We start from the raw sequence: 12470 nt of genomic DNA, 5'->3' as shown, positions 1-12470 counted from the left end.
TTCTATCATGAGCCACAGAACAAAATGCCCCCATCACTCCTTCCATCATGACCAACTTTGCATTTGAAGACTCTCAAATCAACCCTATCCCAATCTGGGAAAAAACCAAACCACTTATCAGTGAGTCTTCAGGGAGCAGATTAATCTGAGGACTTGGCTCCGAATGAGATAACAGGGTTAGAAGGACGCCAGAAATTTAAGAATATTTCTTGTTCCAAGCTTGCTAACCATAGATAATCCTCCCCTTTTCCTCCAAGACTGGAAACATGAGACAGAGGCAGGACAGTGTATCTGGAAAAGCCTCCTGACAGGGAAAGAGGGGAGCAAAGAACCTCACTAGTTTTAAGACAAAGCTGGCTTACTCCACCCCATCCTTCCGTGTTATGTGGCTGCCAGATATAGTGGGTCACTGGCCTCCATGATCCCCCATTGAGCCTACAACCTAGGTCACACCATGTTTACCTTGGCAATATGCACAGTTGCAGACAAAAATGAAGATGGAACAAATGTCTTCCTACTGACTCTGGGGAAATCTTTACATGCCTTGCCACAACATGGGAGGCAACACTCACTGGGGCAGGTTAAGAAGAGGGGCCCAAATTACCTACATCACCCAAGTCACTACTACCTTGGCTCCAGAGCACCTTGGGACATCAGCACGGGGAAGCGGCTCACTCACCACGGGGGATGTTTTTTGGCTGCCAGGTGGGTGTCGCAGTTCCTGAGGGCTAGTTTCTTCTAGGCAAAAGAAGGAGAAAAAAGCCCCACAAAACAAAACAATCATTCCACTTTCAGAGGCAGTTCTGCTCAAAAAAGACAAACAAATGCTTATTAAATCAATTTGCTTTATTTATTTCATAACATTTTAGTACTTTTTCCCCCAAGCCACCTGTCTAAGTCTTGGAAAAACTCCAGGAAAGGCTTTCTTGTTCCCCAAACCCTACTGAACCCAACTCTCTGTTGGTGAGCGCTGGCATTCCCAAGGTGACAAATCCAAGGCAGCCCAATGCTGAGGTGAATCTGAGTGTTGGAAGTGCTGATGGACTAGTGCTGCTTTTCTCAAAATACTTTTGCTGCCTTACTGGGGACAAGTTAGCCAAGAAGATGCCTGGCCTTCCTCCTGTGACAGAAGGGGACCTACTTTTTGCCAACCATCCTCCACAGCTTTGTTCCTTGTGACATGAGAGTGCTGTGCCCCACTCACTGCTCTGAATCCAGAGATGGGAGAGACCCACCTTGGCCTCTATCATTCTGCCCAGCACAACCCTATATCATCTAAAACCAGGATAAAGTCACCAGGATTTTGCTCATTTGGTCCAAAATGTCAGTGTCATTGGGGAGGGTGGAGAAATCATGTTATAGCCTAGGAAATTCTGCAAGGGAGGTGTTCTGGACACCAAGCCAGGTTTAAATCTCATTGCTCATCATTATATACCTTTGTGTTCCTTCCTCCTCAGATTTTACACCATGCACATACTGGTTATCTGGGATTACACACACCTATAGCCTTTCTCATTACTCTTGAGCTAGACATATTCAGCTGCTCTGTCAAAGACATTCTACATTTGTACTCCCATTCTGCAGCACCAGCAGACAGAGCTATATGACAGATGTCCACAGCACTGAAGGAAATAATTTTGGCATTCATTCACAGGTAAAGCAGCACAAAACCCCATCAGCCCCACACCTACCAATGGCAAAGGAATCCAAGGCATCCAGTGATCCTCTGCTTGTCCCAAAGGAGTCCAGGGCATCAAGCCGTGAGTCTGTGTAGGGGAGCAGATCCAGGGAATCCAGTGAATCTAAGGTGGAGCCGCCACTTCCTCCTGGCGGGGCCTCGAAGGCATCCAGGACAGAGGAGGAGGAGAGCTGCTTGGTGGGATCCATCACCAGGCCGAAGGAGGCAGGTGGCAGTGGGGTGGAGACAGGGATATTGGTTGTCATGACTGGGGGCAGCAGCGGAGTTCCCCCCGGAAACACAGGGATCAGCTGGGGCATCTCTGTTGGCAGGTTGGTAGGAATGGTGCCCTGGACCAGAGACTTCGGGGAATCGGGAAGGGGGAGGATAAACAGCACATTAGGAATGAGGAACACAGAATGAGTGAACACAGAGAGCAACAGGCTCCCACTCAGGTGCGTGCTGTATTATCTGAAGTAAAAGGATACCCGGCAGCTCCATCTGCCTGCAGACTTCCCACAGACCTTCCATTCTATCTATACCACACACAGTCTGGACTGAAGTCCCTGAGAAGGTGTTGGGCTAACTGAGCTCATCAGTCTGCAAGGCAGAGCCCTGTGCTGGGCACTTAAAATAGTGCAGCTGAATACACAGAGAGCCGAGGTCAGGGTAACGACCACTACTCGTGGCACCTCTCCTCAGAGCTTTTTGGCTCGAGAGGAGTCCTGCATGACTATGACTATATTGCTTCCAGACCCAAGTTGTCTCACATAACATCATCAACACTGTTAACTAAAATTCAATCTAAGTATGAATACAGATTGTCTCTACAGCTCCCAGGCCTGTTCAGAGAGCTCAGGCTGAATGCAGCCTGCAGAAAATACAAGGAGATTAGAGCATGCCTACTGTATAAAATACATCCATTATTCCTGCTACAGTATACTCATTTCTACTCTCAAGACTGCTTCAACTCCAAGGACAGCAGAGGCCAGGGGGAAGGTGATGGCAGGGGAAGGCTATCTTGGGTACCTTTTGAGGGGCAGCTCCATGAAGATGCACACAGCAAAGTAGTCTTGGAGGCAAGCTCTTTAGATACTAACAAGCCAGTTGCAGAAATAAAGGAAGGAATGAATGAGTTTTGCCAGAGAAAGAGCTAGGAGGGAAGAGTGACAGAAAGAGAGAGAGGCAACATGCATATCCACATGCTCCAACGACCTGTTTGGAACAAGCAATGGACCCATGCAGCACCCGCTCTTACTAGAGGGTATGGTGACCCTTCGGCGAGGGAGTCCAGGAGGGAGTCCAGTTCTTCCCCAATGATGTCCCCATCTGTGAAGTCCTCCACGCTCTCAGGCACTGGCAAGGACACGCAGTCTGGAGATGGGAGCAAGCTGGCAGCAGGGAGCGAAGTAGGCAAGCCCTTTGCATCTGAGTCAGAGGGCAAAGGGGCCAGCCCCTCGCTCACGGGGATGGAGGTGGCCACAGGAGCTTGGAGGCACTGCAGGTCCATAGAGCAGTCTGTGATGAGGGAAAAACAGAGCCAGTCACCCAGAAGAGCCTCTTGCAGAGGCAAGCAGAGCACAGCCTGGCAAAAACAGTATTGTACAACTCCATCAAATCGCAAAAAACAATTATGCCAATTTTCTGAGAGGACGGGCTCTGGTCTGAAGAGTTCTTGCCCTTTCATTTTTGTTCCTAGTCTCCAATGGCTCACCAACAGCTGAAATATGCTCTAAGGGCCAGTGCCCAGACTCACTGTCTGGATTTAGCAAGCACAGTACAGTAACCAGGAACAACATAGAACCTGTGGCTGAGCAGTTACTGAATTCACTGTGGCCAGGACTAAAGGCCAGGGGCACATAGTCCAGTTTCTGTATAACCCACCACCTAGTGATGCTCCTCACTAATGCATTTGGCAGACATCACTGCCTTCTCTACTCCTTGAATCTTTGATATCCCAGCTGAAAGCTTCCTTACTCGTACACCCTCTCTAAAACCTCAGGCATCCTAAATGGCAGAAGATAAAAAACACAAGGTCCTCCTGGGAAGAGAGCCAGAGATTGGATGGTCAGATGAGGTTGTGCTAACAATGTGTCCCCAAAAAATTCCATCGGACTCACTCAGCTGTCTTTACCCAAGTAAATTCCCTGATCTTGAGTGCTTCCTGATGTCCACAGCTGGAAGGTTGCTGCCCACACTCCCCCTGAACACCTCAGCAGCAAACATCCCCTTGGGAACTTGTGTGAGCCAGGGCTGGGGCAGGAGAGAGGCAGTGATTTTCCCTAAGGCTTCCTCACCTCTCCAGTACATTACTGAAACAGTAAGACGTTCCCATCATGCAATATAAACCTCTGTTAAGTGAAGTTAAGGTTACAAGCACATATTCTTCACAGAAGAGCATTTTATTGTCCAAAAAAATTAAAGGTTAAAAAAAAAGTTCAAATGTTAGAAATTCAGAAAATGCAGCGTTACATTTGCAGTTCTCAAACCAAGCACCCAAACTACCTTAATTCTGCCCCTGTGCAGATGTCCTGAAATAAAAGAAAAGAAATAAGACAAAGATGCTACCTTCTCCATCCACATAGCAGTGGCTGCACTGTAGCTACAATGTTTGGAAGGAGAGACAATAGCTTTTATTAGAAAGACTGATAAGAATGGGAAAGAAACTAGACAAGCTTCTGAGACACAAATCTTGATTCAGCAAGAAATGCCACATGCTGTCTGCACAAGCTCTGCTCACTCAGCCCCCATGAGAACTCAGTCATTCCTTTCTAACTGGGATTGGGTGAGTGAGCCATGTTGCCATCCTCTACACCACATGTTCACTGACCGAGGACTGTGTTGGTACCCTTCTTAAAGAGCTCAGCAAATCAGCAGTTCCTGCAAACACCCCAGTCCAGAACAAAACAACAGCAGAGACCACACACACGGAGGACCCTTATCTCTAACCCCACCAGGAGCACACCACCATCTCCTGTGACCTTTTTTCTGGCATTTTTTGTGAGTGGTCCATGTGGATGGACCACAGTGCAAGGCACCAGAGGCCGAGCTGTGACAAAAGGCAGGGAAAGCAGGGGGAAGCAGCAAGAGACAGACACAGATCCCTCTCCACAACCTCATGCGTGTGATCAAATGAAAGTGCATGTTGTACCTTATGGGATCCAACACAGGTTTTCAGTGCTGCAGTGCTGCATTCCCCACAGGCAGCAGCTCAAAGGAAGGCTGTAAATGTCCTCAGCTTTGCAGCTGCCCCTCAGATCAGGCTTGGCTCCAACCCTATGCCCACTTTGCAATAATTTCTATCAACTCATCTCCCTTTGGCGCGGGCTCCCTCCCCAGCCGCACTTGGGAGCCAGTCATCCAACTTCCCTCGGTGCTGGCCTCATCACTGGTAGCTTGGCCAGATTTCCCTCAGTACAAAGGGACAGCTTGTGCCTTCCCATTTTTCAGATGCTTAAATCTGGAGTATTGTCAAGAACCCTCCAGGGGCCAACAAGAAGTTCAGGACATGCTTGGGGACACGTGCAGGGGGGAGCAAAAGGGTTCACAATGAGAGGTCCCCAAAGGATCCAGAAGTTCAGAACTCTGAGGAATTAATGAGGCCCTCTGGTTCCTACTCAGACTGGGAAGCAGAGGAAAGAGGCCCTCACACACCCTCAGAGGCCCAAAACCCTGAAAAGCTGAACACATGACCAAAAGCCAGAGAACGATGCAGGACCCCCCACAGCTCAGTGCATGTGAAGGGCGAGGAGAGGAGGGACCAAGAGGTTCCGCTACTTTCAAGGGGCAGAGGGAAATGTCTGCTGCCCTCTCCCTGACCACCCAAACCCTGTCATTCCTTCAGCCACTTCCTCTCATTCCCCTCTGTCCAATCTTTTCCTCTATCTCTCCCTTCTCATTCCCGCTTTCCTCAGGACACCCCATCTGCTGACCTCACTCACCAGCCACCATACCCACACCTCACGTACTCCTTCCAGAAAGCTCATGCACCTCCTGCAGTCACCTAATATTTGCTCCACCTTAAAAAAATAAAACAGCATTCTTTGACGAGTAGATCACAGGCACACATCTGCCTCCCTCTGATTTCTGCCACTGCCATGACACTAAGCCCCATGTATTATTATTATAAGCTCAATGAGGGTCTTGTCCATCTGCTCCCCTGAACCAAATCTCTCATACCCATGACCCCCACCTGGTAGCTTCTCTGGCCATACACGTGCTTGTCCCAGAGGGGCAAGTACAGTGATTTTAAAAGCCCTGTTTCTAGCTCTGCTTCCCAAAACAGCAGCGGTTCCCTAGTGCATTAGCTGGCCAAAGGCCACACTGAGCCTGATCTGAGCCATGACCTGTGCAGGGCAGGGCTGAGTTAATCAGATGACTTTAAGCAAAGCATGGGGGAAGGGGCTTCAGGAGTTTTCATCTTAAAAACAAAACCAAACCAAACCAACAAAACCTTGCTAAAAAAGCTCTGAATCTGAAACTCTTGAGATAGCCAGCATACACAGCCCTCCTGGTGGCACACCACTCTCTGGGCAATGGGATAACACGTAATTTCAGTGCTTTTGAAAGGATTTCCTAGCAGCAAAGGTTCTCTCTGCCTGAAATGCAGCAAAGGTAGTATGTTGCTCTAACACCAAGTCCTGATTAGATAAAAAGCCTACTGGATGCAGCCACTCTTTACTCTGCAGTAGGAGTCCAGTTCGTTTTAGCATAGCAAGACAATGTGAAAAACTCTCCTTAATTCACAGAACTGGGTCTCATGATTGCACGCAGCATTCAGTTACTGAACTGGCATTCAACAGAGAACTAACATGTTTTCCAAAGCATCCTAATAATGAACTTAGATTCATTCTATAAAAAGAGCAATTGCTACTTGCAGTGCTAAGATTTCACACTTACCTTCACACATACAGCTACCTTTCAAAGGAACAAAGACTGATATGCTCAGAGGCAGAAGTTCAATGCTCCAGCACACAACAAAGGACAAAGCATGCAGCAAGCCTTTCTACAGGGGCAGAGTTAAGGTCACTTGTTTCCCAGCATGAGAAAAGCAATGCCGTAGCCCTTCTTCTGCTCCTCCTGGGTGCCTAACCCTGAACATGGGTCTCCCTGGGTCCCCTCCAACTCCCTTTATTTTCATTTCCTCCACCTCAACATCTTGGAGGACCACATGCACTCAAAGCACAAACAGCCGCCTACAACCTTAACTTCACTTTATCTGGACTCTTTTGGCTGGGAGCAGAGTTTTAGAAGCTTTGCCCAGCCCAGTTTTAAGAAAGCACAACTGGAGAGAGCTGTGTATGTCAGCAGATCCTTTTAATTCCCACACGTGTCTCTCACTGGGCCTTGACAAAAAACTTTTCTGCAGGAAAAAAACTCCTGCTTCCCACCACCTTTTCCCCCTCCTAGTTACCAAAGCCAAAAGCACACAGAAGAGACACAAATGAAGATGATTAACTTCTCAGGCCTACCAGCCTGGTCAGATACCTTACCAAAGCTACAAAAATCAATGAAGAGAGATGTCTTTACCTGTTTCGATGTCATCTATCGAACCCAATCCATTGGAAGTGGTCTGCAAAGAGGGTGTAGGAAAGGGGAGAGAAAAATATCACCAGAAATTAATCTTTAAAAAGATATTCACACTTCACACATGAGACTCTTTACTAAATGCATCTGGCCCCTTCTTTTCTTTTATGGCCTCTTTCAGTATAACAGCAGTAAACCCATCAAACTTTAAAAGGCCATGAATCCAAAGAGCCTATTAGTGTCTACCTCCAGCAGTGGACAAACCCTGTTTCTGCAAAGGAATACCAGTCCCGCACAATATCCAATCATGTGAGCAAATCTGTACATAGAAAAGTTTTTTTTCACATGTGGATGAGAACGCCATGTCCCATGTCCCAGGACACGTTGATCAGTCAGCACCATGCAGTGTGAGATCTGATTAGCCTGATCTTACACAACGTTCCTTTTCTTAGTTTGCATATTTTGCAATCGAACAACCACAAACTGTTACAGAAAACTCAAAACAGGAAAAGGTTTCCACCAAGACAACTGCTGACTTGGAGCTCCAGGCAAGGAATAAAATAAGCCTATATTTTACAGGAACATAAACAGAGGTAAGTACACGTGCCTTCAGCGTAAGCTTAGAAAGGCACAAGTAAAGCATTACTCTTGAGATACTACATCTACTGCAGTAGTTTTTGCAACTTCTAGTTTTTGCACTATCTTCATTTCTTGCAAAAGGTAAGATTTTAAAATTAAAAGCTAAGCACAATTATTAAAGAAAGTTGGCTGGCTTTCCTAGAAAGAGGTGAAGGCAAGTGATTGAATGGTGGGAGGTAAACTTACTCTTTAGTATCCCATCTTGTACAAAATGATAATTTTTATGGTTTTATAGTTTGTTTGCTTTAAGATATAGTATGAAGTACCAAATAGCCTGTAAAAACAGCAAGCATTTGGGGGTTTTTTTTGCCCAGTGATGGAACAAGGAAATCAGCAATTTCTTATATTTTAGCTTAGTATTTGTACAGTGCCCTGCCCGAGCTGTATCTCCCAGGTGACAGGACAATACAAAGAATACATAAACTGTGTATGAACCTTGCTCAGTACATTGTGTGATTTAATTTTGAATGTTTCTTCAGCAGTTGCACTTTCTTTTACTTAGCATTGCCCTAGCTACGAAAAAACCTGAAACCTAAAACTTATTTAAAATGCAAGGGAAAGTAAACATTCACAATACCTACAAAAATAACTATCTTCAGTGATCTAATTACTGACATCAAAAATGTTGTCAGTAGAAATATTTTCAAAGAAATTTATTTCCTTGGCAATATTTCTTAAAAGCAGAAAACACTAATTAATACATTTAAATCCTAAAAGACATTTATAAATTTGCATGTAAACAAAAATGTGAAGCATTCTAGCAGCACAATCCATGAACAGTAAGAACCACAGGATGCAAACTCTACCTGGTTTGACAAATTGATTGAAGTGCCATTACTGAGTAGCGAAAATGTTTCCAATTCCTGCTACAAGGAAGAGAGAGGTCTTAGAACAGAGACAGCCCATGAATGATCTTAAACCAGGTAAATTTGGGTTACAATATGGTTTCCTGCCAGATACTGCCCGTAAATACCACTGTGACACAAGGGTACAGTTTTCTGAATGCTGAAGGGGCTGTGTATTTGTTCTGGGCACCTCAATGGAAAACACCCAACATCCAACACACAACCAAGAAGCAAAAAAATTTCCTGAGGAACAGAAGGTTTTGTCTTTTCATTAAGAAATTACTACTTCGGGAAGGCATTACAGCACTGGAATGAAAGCTGGAAGTCAACACAAGAGATAGCAAGGTGTTACCAAAATACTGATTGCTAAATTTCAAATTAAAAAAAGCATTTTGGAGTTTTTTTAATTCTTCTAACATACAGGTGGTTTAAGTCCATCACAGCTGAGTAATGTGAGAGCAGCAAAAAGATGGCAAGGGCAAAGTGAGCAGCTACAAAAAGTATTTCTGCTAAAACTTCCTTTTCTTTTGCAGCAGAAGCATTCTGGAGTGTTGAGAGCTGCTACAATGTCAAGGTTTCCTTTGGGTTAGGCCAATCACATGTGAGGTTGGTCAGGGAGAGGGGTAAAATGCTACTGCCAAATTTACCCCAAAAGTTCTCTGCAAACTGGATTCCTACCAATTACTTCAACACATACTGCAAAGGTGCCCCTCTGGAGATGGAACATGCTGGCTGCTTAATACACCACTGCGCAGGGGGTCGAGGATGAAAATGCAAACATAAACCTCAACTACTAGCTAATGTTCCCTACCCCTGAAAATGCATCCTGGGATTTTACATGACCAAGGCAGCATTATCCAAGAGTGCTAGCAGTGGCGTAATGCCCTCTAGCTCCATCCCAGGGTATATATTTAAACTTCAGAAGCACTCTAGTTACAGCGGCAGTTCCTTGTAAGGCCAGGTTACAGATCCAGCTGCTGGCATCAATTAATTGGACTCACTTTTTGCTGCCTTCTTTCCTAGCATCTGACCAGATGTGCACCTCTTGTTTTCACGAAGTGCAGGCCTTTCCTCCATCACAAAGAAGGTGTATGCCTAGATATGGGGCAGGAACCCTTCATGACCCATTGTACTACAAAACCAGCCATGCCTCCAATGCAGCAGAGGATCCCACCCCAACAGGGAAAGGACCGTGATGCAAAACCTCCTTTGGGATCAGGCCACATGTCCCTCTCCTCCAAAAAACACAAGCTCCCAGTGCACCAGAGGCCTCTCCTGCAGCACCAGCCCAGCTCTGCCTGGCTTAGCTGGAGACTCAGGAAACTTCCTGGCAGTAGACACAGAGAAGCAATGAGGTTAGAAATGGATTGAGGCAAAGTGAGTCCAAGAGTCAGGACAAGATGGGGAGCCAGCAGCCTGCTGGAGGGATTGCAGAGTAGTGTATACCTGCAGAGCAGCACCTACCACTTCTGTAAAAATAAGAGCCAAAGGATAGCCTTTAAGAAAAAAGAAGTCATACCTGAGGTCTTTTGTATGCTTTTCGAACTCTCAGTCCCAGCTTCTGGGCAAGCTCCTGTCCCAGCTGCGTGACGCTTTCATCCTGGGGACAAAACCATTGGCAGGACACTTTCAGTTTTACCTCTGTGGCACACACAATGAAATAAGCAGGAATGCAGTTATCCACATCAGGCCACACCACACTTGTAGACAGCAGCAGGTGGACAACTGCCAGAGCAGCCCTAGGAGAGTCCATCTAGACCTGAGGGCTCTTGTCATCCAGCTCTGCTGAAATATTGAGGTTGTACCAGGAGCTCTCCCCAACACTCTTTCAATGCTGCATAAAATCAGAATCAAATGTCTGCTTCCAAGAAAGCAGAGTTTATGAGTACTGCTGGCAAGACAGCTGGAAGGGCTGCCAAGGCTGGCTGCTGGGGGCTGATACAGCTTCCACAAGGTCCCCATGTCTGGGAAGGAGCCTGCACGCCTTCTGCCTCTGCCAGCCGCAGAGTTAATAAACAGTTCTGATATGCAGACAGTATTCACTAGCCTGTTTTGCTTGTCTGTTTGTTTTTAAAGCTGAAACTCAGTCTGAGTTTCCAACTTACTAGCTACAAGGCATTTTCACCATCTTTGGCTACAGGTAAACGGCCTCAGCGTAGTCAAGCAGATCCTTCTGCCTTCCCTGCTGCGTGCCATTTACCGTGCTCCCTGCGCACTGCTTGTACCCACTCATACACCGCCACAGGTTTTAGTCAAAGTTCTGGGCCATGCTCCATTCCCCTGCTCCACACTCTCCAGTTCTGCCTGGTCTAACAACCTGCCACAACTTTCTTTGCTTATTTATCATCAGCAACTCTTTCCTTGTGCTTTCCTCTCCATGTTTACAAAAATATTGGTGTACTTTAACAGTTCCTTCAAAGAAGAAAAAAATATCTGCCCAACCTATTGTGATATCCCTCTTTAGTGTCCCAACATCTCCTCCCTCATCTCCAACCCCAAAGCTTGCTCTCTCCTCTCTATTTGCCATGCTGGTCTTTCCAACCTCGTTCTCCCTGCAGGTTAATCCTTTCCCTTTCAACCCCTCACTAGCCTCTGATTCTTCCAGCCCACAGTATCAGTAACTTTTCCCTTCAATTTGGAGTGCCACTTTCTGACGGTACTTACTCCCCTACACCCTCAACATTGGTCTTGTTACCATCTTCTCTGAACTCAGTGAAGATAAAAATCTATCTCATCCATTTCCTCTTCTTTCCCCATCTGACACCTCTTCAGGTTGTATCTCCTTCTCCTGAAACTGTCCCCATACCCTCCAGAGACCTCTTCTTGGTCAAATCTCATGTTCACTGCTCCTTCCTCACTCTCTTCCACCTCTCAGATCTTTCTATACCAATCAAGTCTTCATTGCTCTGTTTGCCTCTGGTGATTCTGCCTTTCCAAACACTCTCTCAGATCTCTTCCAAAGTCTGCCATTTTCTTCCTTCCTGTAGAAAAATCACCAGAAAGACCTCTGATGTAATTTCTTTTCATTGATCTCATACCTACTAGATTTACTCTATGCAACTCCACATGCCAATGTAACTCAGATTTCCTGGACAAGATCAAGAAAGTATTTCTCTCTAGACTGCCTCCACTTCCCTTCCCAACAACACATAGTTAATTATTGTCCTTTTGTCAGCAGGCCTGAGGTTTGGGGGTGGAGGGTTACTTGCTCTTTGCCATCCCCGACATCTTCCTTTAGCTTTCCCTTCCTTCAGCCAAATGCCACCCTCAGGCATTTACTACCTCCCACCTAAATGAGGAGATGCTCAACAAGGACATGCAATATGCTCTCCTCCAACACCCTAAAAAACACCCACACCACACCAAAAAAAAAGCATACCACAGAGGAGTATCAACTTCACCATGCCAGGAAGCTCTGCAAACTAGTAGCACTGAGTATCTGCACCCAGAAACAAGTTAACTCTACTAGACAGAGTCAACTGAGTGGCAGATCCTCCATCATCATAAGTTTTAATACATGCTCTGCTTTGATCACGACACAGTTCTCAGCTGTTACAGCAATGCAAGCTGGAAGTACCCATGCACTCCAGAGGTGTAATGGTAACAAGAGTGAGGTGATGAACAGCATGACTTGCCTTTGATACAGAGAAGGCTTATGATGAGTCTCTTTAACCAAGGAACAGGCAATAGGACAAGAGGGAATGGCCACAAGTTGTGCCAGGGAAGGTTTAGACTGGATATTAGGAAGCATTTCTTTACAGAACGGGTTGTTGGGCGTTGGA

The 12470-nt window shown here is 46.1% G+C and overlaps 1 protein-coding gene across 8 annotated transcripts in view; it reads right to left on the bottom strand.

The window, feature by feature from the left end:
• The window catches only part of ZC3H7B (zinc finger CCCH-type containing 7B), a 50299-nt gene that overhangs the window by 25875 nt on the left and 11954 nt on the right, over positions 1–12470 (bottom strand). For 2 of the 8 annotated variants that reach the window (XM_074902562.1, XM_074902561.1), the window contains 6 exons: positions 10208–10288; positions 8650–8709; positions 7208–7250; positions 2937–3196; positions 1692–2040; positions 626–738 (listed from right to left, as the gene is read on the bottom strand). In XM_074902562.1, the coding sequence (XP_074758663.1) occupies positions 626–738; positions 1692–2040; positions 2937–3196; positions 7208–7250; positions 8650–8709; positions 10208–10288 (906 nt within the window). The remainder of the gene's footprint in view (positions 1–625; positions 739–1691; positions 2041–2936; positions 3197–7207; positions 7251–8649; positions 8710–10207; positions 10289–12470) is intronic. The other 6 variants (XM_074902567.1, XM_074902564.1, XM_074902565.1 and 3 more) reach the window with 6 other exon arrangements.

Source organism: Athene noctua, chromosome 3, assembly GCF_965140245.1.
Source record: "Athene noctua chromosome 3, bAthNoc1.hap1.1, whole genome shotgun sequence".
Lineage (NCBI taxonomy): Eukaryota > Metazoa > Chordata > Aves > Strigiformes > Strigidae > Athene > Athene noctua.
The sequence above is the reverse complement of the archived record's forward strand: the minus strand, read 5'-3'. Positions and strand labels throughout refer to the sequence as shown.